Below are 12,455 nucleotides of genomic sequence, written 5' to 3'. Positions count from 1 at the left end.
TATGCACACATGCAGATGGAAGATAAGCTTCCTGAATGCAGTGGTCTGTGTAATTGACTCTCATACATATCACATGTTCCCAGAGAAGTCGGGCATGTCAAAGGTGCTTGATAGCTCTCCAGGGAATGCCTGCTGTTGCAATGGTCTTTATACTGACAGGAATTGTTCAGTGTTCATGCAAAGAGGTCAGGAAAGGCTTCAGTGAAAAGTTGGCATTTGAATTCAGGCTTATATGGAAGGGCAGAACGAACTGCCTAAAGGTGGTGGTAAGGTACGTATTGACTGAATGTGAAAGGTTCTTGTCGGACAGTCTAGTAGAATGCGATCTTGGAATTTGCACAGCTATATGGTGCTTGAACTGTGGTCTAAGAGCAAAAACAAAATGCCAAGAGAAAAGACCATATATGTATGTGTGTGTTTTTATAAAATCAAGTGGATATGAAAGAGTACCTAGAAAAGAGACTTCTAGAGGCAAACAAGTGAGTTAAGTACTTAAATTATAGCACAGAGAAGTGTTGCTGAGCCCAAAAGTACCCTTAGCAATGCAATGGAGGAAGTACTTCTGTCTCATGGTTAACATCTTATATTTGTATAATGTCATTCCCAAATTTCAACTCACAGACTTCTCTGAATCTACATTCTAGAATGCCAGTGATGAGTCTGCAATAGCTCAGTCTTCAACTTAACATTCATGTGGACAATATCTACCCTTTCCTCATTCTAAAGAGAAGTTTTTCTGGAGCTTGTTGTCCAAAATACCTACAGACAGTAGGAACAAAATCAGTTGAGAGCAGACATGAAGCAGTAGCAAGCAGAGCAAGCCCTGCCAAGCACTGCTGTCTGACTCCTCATGGGGCAGAGAGCTGTTGGCTCTGCTGCAGGGAAGGGAAAACCAGTTCTCACTATAGTTAATCTTCTGTTGCCACTAGCTGGTCAGTAAGAGAACTAGGGGAAATGTAAGCACAGCAAACCAAACATGTGTGCCTGCTGCAACCCAACTACAAATATGATCATTCCTTTTTCTAGAGAAGAGCAGACCTCTCCTGACCACCCACTAAGGAAAAGTTCCCTTTCTCCAGGACACAAATCCACTATCTGACAGGACTGCTTTGGAAAGGCTAGAGCCAATCAGCTGGGTACTTGGGCGGGAAACAAATTCAATTTTTTGAAGGAGATCTTTTTTTCCTTAAGGGTTATATTTATTTACTTTTATGACAGAAAAGGAGAAAAGTCGGGTATACTTTATGATGCTTAACGAGGCTGTCAGTGCCTGGCAAACACAGAAGTGGATGTTCACAGTCAGCTATTGGATGGAACACAGGGCTCTCAATGAAGGAGCTAGAGAAAGTACTCAAGGAGGTGAAGGGGTCTGCAACCCTATAGGTTGAACAACAGTATGAACTATCCAGTACCCCCAGAGCTCATGTCTCTAGCTTCGTATGTAGCACAAGATGGCCTAGTCGGCCATCACTGGAAAGAGAGGCCCCTTGGTTTTGCAAACTTTATATGCCTCAGTACAGGGGAATGCCAGGGCCAAGATGTGTAAGTGGGTGAGTAGGGGAGCAGAGTGGGTATAGGGGACTTTTTTGATAGCATTTGAAATGTAAATGAAGAAAATATCTAAAAAAAAATTAAAAACAAAACAAACACTGCATTCACTGATATGCATCAAAGTTAGTTCTCTAACCTTAGGAGGTCCAGCATTATGAGAAACAATGTGAGACTTAAGATTCCTGGGTAAGCAGTGATCTGTGGACTGGACTCATTTCTTTGTCCAGGCCTCAGTCTTGCTACATAACATGGAAAGAGTGGATTCAATGCCTTCTGACTCTTTGTAATCAAAGGAGACAACATAGTAACAGCTTCAGGACATCACTTAAGGGGTCACTGACAGTTTCCAGTTCTCCTTCTCTCAGGACAGTACATCAAACAAGGAGATAAGAAGCAAGATCTGCAAGAAGCCTAGTCACAGTTCCTACCACAATTAAGCTCTGTGTCACACCAAAGCCAACACAGATCTGTTATATCATTACTGTTAACATCGCCTTCCAATGCACAAATATATACCATCTCAGACATCAAATTTGGATGACTTGTACTGAAGAGGGAAGGGACCTTCCCTTCTCCCTACACTTTATCCTTCTCTGTATCATGGTGCTCTCTGAGAGCAGACAATAAATTTCTGCCTTGAGTGTTAAATAGGTTTCATTAGCTTTGAGCTGGAAAGGAGTTGGGTGTAGTGTAGGAAAAACAGAGTAGAAAAGGAAGGAAAGAGAACATGCAAATCGAGAGCTCAGTTATCACAGACCTGATCTACTGCAACTTAACATAACAAAACAAAACCCTGTTTACAATTATCCCCCATCACAGCAGGATGGACACTGAAATTTGACTGTTATCCAAATATATCACTTAATGGCTGATGGAGTACAAACATTGCTTGAAACACAACATTATTTTGAGATAGTCTCCCCCTTTTTCATACCAGAATCTCTCACAACTGAACAACAGAATTGATATAAGAAAATATTCTGGAGTCAGGATTCTCTTCCAGATACATAGCTCTCTTGTAACCACTGTCCTTCCTTCTAAATGAAGGGTATGGATCTTTAGAATGAAACCGGAAGGGGAAAACAGTCACAAAGTCTCTATGGTCATATGTTCCCTTTCTAATGTTTGGACAAAAACAGCTCTCTGTGAGCAGTGACCTCATCATCTTCCAGCATGTTTGTATTATAACCTTGGGGTCAGCACCTGAGCTGCTGGACAGCTCCCCCAGCCTGTCCCTACTTTCTATCCTTGCCTTTCGAACATTTTTAAAATGAGACTCTCCACAAAAGCACAGATTCCTCATTGTGCACTGGTGACATTTGAAGGAAACTTCTTCAGCCCTCTGTGAACCGTTCTCTGATTAAATTCTCTGCTTGCAGTCACCCTCGGTTAGGTGCCTAGTCCTTTAACCCACCTTTGAGTATCAATTTCTTTGAAGACTTCCAGAAACTGTCACTGGAGTGACCATTGGACTGATCACCTTAGCATTTTATACCATATATTTCTCTTTCACCTAAGCTGGTCATTTTCTTGCAAGGAATATCCTTTCAGGAATCTAGCATCAGAATTTTGCCAGATATTTCCAGGTGCATTTAAAGAAGGACTCAAGGACTGTCTTCACATCCCTAAGGGGTATACACAGCACTGTTGTCCCGTCAGGTTTACACAGTAGAGCAGAATACACAGAAATGGTGTTTACTCAGATTTAGCACTTTTTGTTCTTCTTTGGATAAATCAGGGGAGGCTGTAAACACTGTGGCCTCTTGACTATCAAGAACAGAAGAAAGGATTACATCTCCCTATTTGTTGGCATGAAAGTTAAATCCAGGTGCAGACTGCAGGGTTGCCTGGCAGTGGGCAAGGACTGTGTGACACACAGGTTCACCTTAAAAGCCCTTCTATCCTTACCAACATCCCCATGTTACCAACAATGGAAACAGAAGTGAGAAGCACAAGGAGTGAGTCAAAGTGGCAGAGTAGGTCAGAGCACTTCAACTTCATAGACACTTTACACTAAAGAATTATTTTAGGGCTCATCTACCCACTCATATTAAAGCACAGAGACCTGAATTTCTGGAGGAATGAATGACCTATTCAAGGTCACTGTGAGCCATAGAAGAGATTACTAGATCCTAGCACTAAGTTCCCATGTTATATTTTAGCATTCAAAGTCCCTTCAAATTTTCTTCTATAATCTTCAATGCACATAAACTCATTTTTTTCTGCTATGCAAAGTGTCCACAAATTTCCTAGAATCTATAGATATGACTTTCTTCCCTGATGTCACGTCATCTCTGCACTCATAGGAACCATGGAGCAGTATGCCGCTGACATCCCAGAATCCTAGGACTTCATTATTTACCTCAAGTATCACTTTCAAACCCTCCTATTCAGCTCACTGACACAGTGGTGATTCCTACAAAGATGTTTTTTCTTCTTGTTGATGCCTAGAATTTTTCTCTATCCCATACCTTGTCCAGTATAAATAGCACACTTTGTTTAGAATGCCAACTTGACAATTGCCAAGAATATAAGCATCCAAGAGACTAAGATCTCAGTTCCAGTTCTACACTTATAGTTCCACTTTCTACTGGAGCCTTTAAGAACGTGTCCTCATCTATCAAATGGGATAGCAGTAGTTCGTTTCCCAGATTATTTTGTGTGAATTAATAATGCATGGTAAGAATAATACTCCCAGCATGACATTAAAGATTCAATAACTACTTGCTATTCCTTGATCACTTTTAGGGACATTTTACTTTGTCAATGCCATTGACATAATCAGATTCAAAATAAGAGGTCTAGACATTGAAAGTTGGGAGATCTTAAACATTTAAAATGAACTCCCTTCTACAGAAAGCAGGTCTGATTTAATGGGAGAATGTAGATACAAAAAGGAAGGGATCTAAAGAAAATGAGTTCTATCCCTCAAGAATTACCAATAGCAAAGCTAATAAGTCTAATTAAGAAAAAAAAACCAGAATAAAATAAGAAAAGATGACTTGAGTGACTAAGGATGCTAGACAATGTGTGCAGAGAATTATACTAAGGGTCCCTAACTAGGTGTTTGTATTTTTTGCAGTCATTAATACAATCAGCAACTCTGAGCCCAGGACCCAAGTCATGGCAGGGAAGGCTTTGCCAGGCAGCATCCTCCCCTAGTGGTGGCTCCACACTCCCCACTAGTGGCAGGACTTGAGCCCCGATTTTGTACACACAGCTGTTACCCCTCCCTAAAAAGACAGAGTTGCGGTGAAAATCTAACCTAAGGGTCCAGAAACAAATGCTAGACAGCAGGAGTAAAGGTTCAGAGGTGCAATGGTGCTGCCTTACAAGCTTGGGGAAGAGGTGAGCATAAATAACTCACATTGCCCACCCCCTCCTGGTGCTGCCACCAGCCCTCACTGCCAGCCAGTCTGGCCCTCTCCGAGCTCATTGTGCACTCCATGTTTACATGCAAACAGTCTAAGACCAACACAAATAAAAAGCCCACGTCTCCCTACACAGCTCCTGCTATACCCTGCCATCTGCTGAGTACCTCGCTAGCCAAATCCCTGTCGGGAGCTCTTGAGCTGCCAATGCAGGACTCTGGGGTGGGAAGAGGGGTGGAGGTGGGAATCCAGATCCCTGGGTGGGTACAACAAAAGCTTAGTACAGCCAAAGAGGTAAATATCAGGTCATTCTAGGGGGCAGAAGTTCGCCAATCGCCCAGCTCCTGGCTGCACATTAGCAGAAGACTCCAAATGGAGAGTATCAGAGACTCTCAATCTTATTCTGTCTGAGGAGCTCAAAACTTCCAGCTCAGGATTCTGTTGACTTTTACTGAGGTAGCCATCCTCTTGAAAGCCAAAGTTTAAAATGGCATGAACTGCTGGCTCCAGAAATTTGAGGGCACCTTTATATTTAGCTGGTCCTGATCCTTACATCTTTGATGAACTGGAAAGCTCTGGAGTTCTGACTGACAGTGGAGACACTACTCATAGGCCTGCACTCTTTCTCCCTCACTTGGATGGATATTCAAAAATCTTGAAGGGGAGATATGTCAGAATGGAGGGAAAGGGGCATGATTGAAATAGGTGAAGATCGCTTTTGTATATTGGGAGAGAACATACATACACAAACTCAAGCCTGAGGGAGCTTGGTGCCCCCAAGAACTCCCCCTAGACCCTCTGTACCGACTTCCTCAGACGTGAGCTGCATGAGTGCACATAAAAACACTACTGTGAGTCTGTGTGCATGTGTCTATGTGTCCTTTGCATGAGAGAGAGAGAGAGAGAGAGAGAGAGAGAGAGAGAGAGAGAGATTGTGCCATACTGCCACTGGAAGTCTCCTGGGAACCCACCACCAGTAGTTTTCCTGCTTTGCCTCCACTAGAAAGCTCCACATACTCATGTAACAACCAGTCAGAAAAGCACGGTGCCTCCAAACCTAGTGGTTAGGTTGGCTGCTGGCTCAAATGCGTAAAGGAAAGGAAAAGGAGGGAGGCATTAGCAAATACAAAAACCATCAGGGATCCCAGAAGAGTGAAGTCTAGTCCATAAACCTGAAAGTCTTTTCCGGAGAGCAAAGAGTTAATACGGAGGTTCCAGGCTGGCTCCTAAGTATGCCAACCACTAAAGCCCGCCACTTCGCGACACTAGAACAAGATTCCGATCCCTCCCAAAACAAGGATCCTGCAGAAGCGTCTCCACGCGAGCCCTTGGCGCCTCTCCCGCACTGTTGTTGGCCTGACTCCGACAACCAATCGGGCCCCGCGCCCCCAAGAGGGGAGGGGAGAGCGAGCGAGCAGCGAGCGCGGGAGAGCTAAGGGGAACAACATTTTTGTAAACGCTCTCTGAGATAATTAAGCTATCAATTACCCGGGTGGGAAATCAGCCGCGCTTCCCACAGCTCCACGGAAGGGCCGACTCCTCCGGGATTCGCGCTGGGAATCAGCAGGCGGCAAGCTGCTGGCGAACTTTCTGATTAACTTTACTATTTGAGCCCCCTACCCCCATCAGTTTCCTCTTCGGTCCTTTTTCTTAGCCCAGTAAGTGAACAGCGATGACAAGCTTACTCACGACTAGGAGTAATGGAGAAAAGAGAAGGTGATAAGGATAGCGGGGACGGAGGGAGAATCTAAAAGTAGAGATCTTGGGCTCAGAACCTCAGTCCTCAAATATCGACTCAATCGATTCCAGCCCCAATTTAAGGAAGGCCAAAAACCGAAGCTCAGAGGGTAAGAGACTTAGCCAAGGTCACCAAGACCATGAGAAGGGGAAGCTTTTGAGGACTGGGTCTTTCCTTGTTCACGTAGCTAGTCTGAATTGATCCTAAGAAAACCGGTTTGGAAGGGGAGAATCCACAACTCGAGACTAGAGAGAGGGGGGTAGACAACTGGAGCTGTCCAGAAGAGCAGTGCGCGGCATGACCATGAACTGGCTTCAGAGCAAGGGTCTTCCTTGCCCAGTGTCTGGTCAGAGCACACCGAGAGACTTGGGGTCTTCTGCGTCCTAGATGCAAGGGGCGGAGCTCAGAGAATGGGTTGCAAAACTGAGAGCCAGGTCCCCGCTGCGGGATCCTTGGCACGCCCCCGGGCTCCCAGAGCGCGCGCTCCAGGACCTCTTGCCCCACACTTCTTTACAACCACCTGTGCGCCCTCCGGGCCCCTGGGCTGCCCTTTGCCAACCCTGATGGGGCAGCCTGGAGCGGGGATTCCCAGGGCGCCCCCACCCGTCCGGTATCACTTAGGGGTTCTGGGTTTCTTGGGACTCTGCGTGTGCGGCGCCTACCCTTACCCAGGGTGAAGAAGGGCAGCTCAGTGTTGTCCAGGTCATCTTGTACCGCGATGCGCCCGGGGAGCTCATTACGCACAAAGAGCAGGAGACGAGACTCAGCGGCTGTGCCGGCTGAACCCGCGGAGCCCGGGGACGCGGCGGAGGCGGCAGCGGCAGCAGCTCCGGCCCCGGCTCCGGTCCCGGCCCCAGCCCCGGCCGCGGCCCCGGTGCGGGCACCGCTCCAGCCGATGTCGCTTTCCCGCAGAGCGGGCAGCGTGGATACGGTGACGGTCTTGAGCCGGCATGGGCTGTCGGGCTCCCGCGAGGCGGCGGCGGCCGTGGCGCCGGCCAGCAACGGCGGCGGCGGCAGCAGGAGCAGAAACAGCAACAGCAGCGGCGGCGGCGGTGGCGGCGGCGGCCCCGGGTGGAAGCCGAGCCTCGGCCGCCCCCGAAGCCCCAAGCCGCGGCCCGGGCTGCGCCGGGCGCCGGCGGCGGCCATGGCGGGAGGGGCTGCGGTGCTGCGGGCGGTGGCGACCGTGAAGAAGAAGGAAGAAGAAGCAGCGGTGGAGACAGCGGACACTGAAGCGAACCAGGACGCCCGAGCTAAGGAGCCTAGAGAGCCACTAGCCAGCAGCCCCCAGCTCGGGGCTCCGCCTCCCGATCAGCCCTGGACCGCCCCCCCGCACCGCCTCCCCGCGCCCCGCCGCCGGCCCCCCCTTCGCCCGCTCCCCTGGCGGACCCTGAGCTTTTCGGAGGCTCCGCCCGGCTTCGTACAGGTCCCAGTAGCTCCCTCCCCTTCCTTAGGATTCCCCTAAAGCCTCCTGCACAGGGTTCTTCAGCTCCAACATCTCTCTCTAAAATTCTTTACACTTAGGGGCCCCTCTTGCGTCTCCTCCAATCTCTCTTAAGTCAAATCAACTACCTTAGCTTCACCCCACCCTTGGCTCAAGCTGCAGTGCACCCGGGAAAGCACTGTCGACAAGCCTTGACCAAGGCCAGGCCTTCCAGGGAGTTGAGTGCTCCTCTGGATAGCCAAGACAACTTTCTCCTCACCACATCAATCTCAAGAATCAGTCTCTTCAATCTTCAACCCTGTTCTATCTTCTGAAATAAGTTCCCACAGGCATCAGGAAATCCTCCCTAACCACTTGTCTGAAATCTCACTACCCGGAGGACCACACCTCATTTCTCCATCCAGGTCTGGGTTGCAGCCTTGGAGGCTAGTGAACACATAAGCTTGGGACTTTGACCTCTAATATGTTCCCCACCAGTTGACACCAGCTGGGCTGCTCTGGCCCTTAGCTGTCTCCCTGCTCGCCCTGCCAGGCAGCCCACTCAGGCACTTTTACTCTGCCTTCCTGCTCCAAGTTTGGAGCAGCTCTACTTGGCTGCTTCCAATCTCAGTGAGAAATTCCTGAAAAGGGCACTAGGAAGAGACCTTTCCTGGCATCCTAGGCTTCTGGGTCGTTTCCCAGTTCCCACAGGAGAGGGCTGTTCACTCATCACCTCTGCTCATGGCACACACACACACACACACACACACACACACACTTCCCTGGAGATTCAAGTTTAACCTTAAATCTGGGTCTTCGAATACCCTGTGGCCTTGGGCTGATTCCAGTTTCTAACCTAGATACTGAAAGGGAACCGTCACCTCTGTGAGAATGGACCTGCACACTCTCCTTTGCCTACTAAGACTTTTCTTCATCTTCTTAGCTCTTTCTGCTCTGTCTTTCATCTGTGCACTCATTTCCTTCTTCCCTGCGTTGACTTTAATCTTACAAAAGCTTCCTCACTATAATTTATGAGCCATTTCCCTCCTCTCTGGAGCTTGGCTGTCTGTTCCTTACTGTAGTCTTACCATTGACTGTTTTGTTTGTTTTGTTTTGTTTTGTTTTGTTTTTTTCCCCCTAACTTTCCCCTTTCTGCCTCTTCCCTTTCACATTACTCTTTCATTTTCCCTTCACCACTTTTTGAAACTATTTTGAAGCTTTTGGGAAAAGTCAGATATCTAAAAACAGAGGGAAAATATAGGTCTGTGTACTTCTCTAGGTTTTAGACATGTGCACACGTGCGTGAGTTTTATGCATAATTATAGCCCCATGAGGGTGGTATGCATTTTCCCATTTTGTTTGTTTGTTTGGATTAAAAAAACAACTGAGATCAGTATGTCAGGAAAGTGAAGAAACTTTCCAAGGTCACTTGGCTGAAAACCAAGATTCAAACTCTCAACCTCTAAGCCTTACCTATTTCTATGAAATTGAACTGCCCTCAGTGACCTTGGGGACTGAGTCCTCTGGGGCTACTGAGTTTGAAAAATGCACCTCCCAAACTCCACTTACTTATCTGTGAACCCTCAGTGTGTGTGTGTGGGGGGGGGAAGTCGGGGGGAGGGTGGCATCTAGCTTTTCAGGTCCTCTGATTTGAAATGGTCTCCTGCCTCTCTGATGCCAGCTTCAGTACATTTACTCCTCCAGATATGTCACCCTTCTGCCTTCAGTCTCTCCTTTGTACCCTTACAATCTGCCACTATCCTCTGCCATGGGGCTTTCTGATTCTCTATGCCCCTTTCTTCAAATATGCTGACATAGTCCATTTATAGAAGTGCACACTAGGAAAAAAAGGGCTCCCTTATGTAAGGCAGAGTCTGTGGAAGTCCTTCATGGACCTCTGATACAAAGGCTTGTCAAAGGAGGCAAACACTTTCATTCATTCATTCATTCATTCATTCATTCACCAACAAATACCCCACCAGTAGTGGATGTGGTAATGGATAAACATAACTACTGCCTTTAAGAGAACGAAAAATAAATGATGGATGAGGGAGGTCCAGGGAAGATATCTATGCAGAAGTATCTCATGTTTCACAGTCAGACTAGCAGGAAGGGAGACTGTGTGAGGTCTTGTGATTACAACTTGGAAATATCAGAGAAATCTTCCCAGAGGTGGTGGCACTGGAGTTAAGCCATAAAGGTTGGCAGCCTCCAGTGGGTACCACAACTACTTAGCTTCTAAATGAATCTTTTTCCTGCATCAGAAGTGCTTCGTAGTCAGAGGTGCAGACCAAGAACCTAAGATTTCTAGACACTTTATCAGCCTTCACTGCAGTTAAAGCTCGAGTACAAGATGCCAAATTTAGGAATCAGCCTGAGCTACTCCTGATTCAGGGAGGGGAAGTGATATTATGAAGAATCCATTAGGACCAAAGTGTCAACATTTGGGGCAATCACATCTGGATTTCATTGCTTATTGAAGTGGTTTCACTGTTTGGAGCCTGGTGTCTTAGTATACATACACCAATGACACTTCTTGGTGAATTGCCCCTTCTGGTGAATAGCGTGATTATATCTCACCAGGCCGGTTCAATGTTGGGGTTTTGATCTGTGCTCTTCACTTTAGGGATTCTTAGGCCAGACCACGAACTCAATTGGTGATTCTGTATGATCTAATCGCACAGAATTTTGGATTCTCTTTCTGCTTAAATTATTCAGAATTAGTTTCTGTTGCTTGCAACTCAGACATCTGTCTGAGGAAACAGGAATGCGGAAACAGAGGGCAGAAAGGGCAAAGATTATGGTGGGAAATGAAGGCAATACAGTGAGGAGTAGAGGAGAGAGGGGAAGGGGAATACAGAAAAGTCTTGTCACTGAGCACAGAGCCAACTTTAGTGTCAAATCTGGAGTGACCACAGAAAAAGATTTGGGTTTCCAAGCACATGCACTCTGACTCAGAAATTACAATTAAGTGTGCACCAAGGGATGATGGTAATTTCTTCCTTACGTCCAGTAGGTACTCCATAAATTCTAATTACTATTTTGTTTTTGTTGTTGTTGTTTTGTTTTTTTTTTTGTTTTTTTGTTTTTTTTTTTTTTTTTTGACACAGAGTTTCTCTGTATAGCCCTGGCTGTCCTGGAATTCACTTTGTAGACCAGGCTGGTCTTGAACTCAGAAATCTGCCTGCCTCTGCCTCCCCTAATTACTATTTTGATACATGCTCTCAGAAACATCTGGAGTCAGACTTTTAAATCTACACTTCAGTCACAGATGTGAGCTCCCAGACTCAAGAAAGATGGGATAGTTGACTTTAATCCCACACTTTGCAAGTGGCAGTAAACAGAAATATCAGACTCTCCAACTTTCATGTTATCTGCCTTAGATGGTCCTTCCCCACACCTGGTACAGACCCCTCCATCTTTAAACCCCTGTGCTTGATACCACTGCTTCTTCCCCTACAGCCTCTCTTTCCTTCTAATGCCTGTACAGTTTATTGTTGGCTTAATTAGCTGTACTTCATCACTCACTTAATTTCTTCTTGCCTAGAACCCCTAGACCTCCATTTCTGACTCCCCTATTCTAAAATTTCGTTTGCCTTTAACTCCTTGCTTTGTCACCCAAAAGATTTCCTGTTGCTTCATCTTTTGTATTTCATCTTCACCCATCTAGATACATTTGTAAAGGTTTTCCTCCCCATCCTTTCCTTTATCGTTTTTTCCACATTCTATTCCATTTTACAAAACCTGCCCTGTTCACACTACCTGGGATGGTTGGCAAACCAGGGACTGGGAAGGGAACCTTTGCTTAAACGCAAGCTTAGTTATTTACTTACCAAGTCAGGCCACTTAATGGCACCTACTGGACCTTTTGATTTCTCATTTGTGAGATGGGCAAGGCACTCCCCACTTCTCAGGGTCATTATGGGAATTAAATGAGACCATGCGTAGGAAACTGTCTCGCACCTATGAAGCTCTCATTAATGTTACAAGTAAATCCAATCATCTTATGGCATCTTACCTGCTGTTTTCTCCTCCAGCCTCCTGTTACAGAGCCTTCACCATGACCATTTGCCTCTCCCACCCCCGCTGCCCCATACAGAGATCTCTTTTCTGTTATCCAAGTGTTTCAAGCTCCTGGACCTACTATCTTCACAAGCTCCCTTCTCCTCCTGCAGAGATTCTCTTTTGCATTCACCTAGCTAACCTTATTCTCTCTATATCAATTAGTAAATTATGTTCTTTAATATGACCTCCCAGCCAGTTTGTTACTTGCTTTCTGTTTTCCACCCACACATCCTTTTATAGTTTTAGCATGTGTGTGTGTGTGTGTGTGTGTGTGTGTATGTGTGTGTGTGTGTGTGTGTGTGTATGTGTG

General features: G+C 46.4%; 1 protein-coding gene across 3 annotated transcripts in view; it reads right to left on the bottom strand.

Annotated features, from left to right (window-relative positions):
• Astn2 (astrotactin 2) overlaps positions 1 to 7,953 on the bottom strand; it is a 1,028,198-nt gene extending 1,020,245 nt beyond the window's left edge. For all 3 annotated transcript variants that reach the window (XM_021160104.2, XM_029476271.2, XM_021160105.2), the window contains exon 1: positions 7,329 to 7,953. In XM_021160104.2, coding sequence (XP_021015763.1) covers positions 7,329 to 7,806 — 478 coding nt within the window. In that variant the 5' untranslated portion in view covers positions 7,807 to 7,953. The remainder of the gene's footprint in view (positions 1 to 7,328) is intronic.
• Between the last annotated feature and the right edge of the window lie 4,502 nt (positions 7,954 to 12,455).

This window comes from Mus caroli, unplaced genomic scaffold (genome assembly GCF_978045245.1).
Source record: "Mus caroli unplaced genomic scaffold, Mus_caroli_1 scaffold_6, whole genome shotgun sequence".
Classification (NCBI taxonomy): domain Eukaryota; kingdom Metazoa; phylum Chordata; class Mammalia; order Rodentia; family Muridae; genus Mus; species Mus caroli.
The sequence above is the reverse complement of the archived record's forward strand: the minus strand, read 5'-3'. Positions and strand labels throughout refer to the sequence as shown.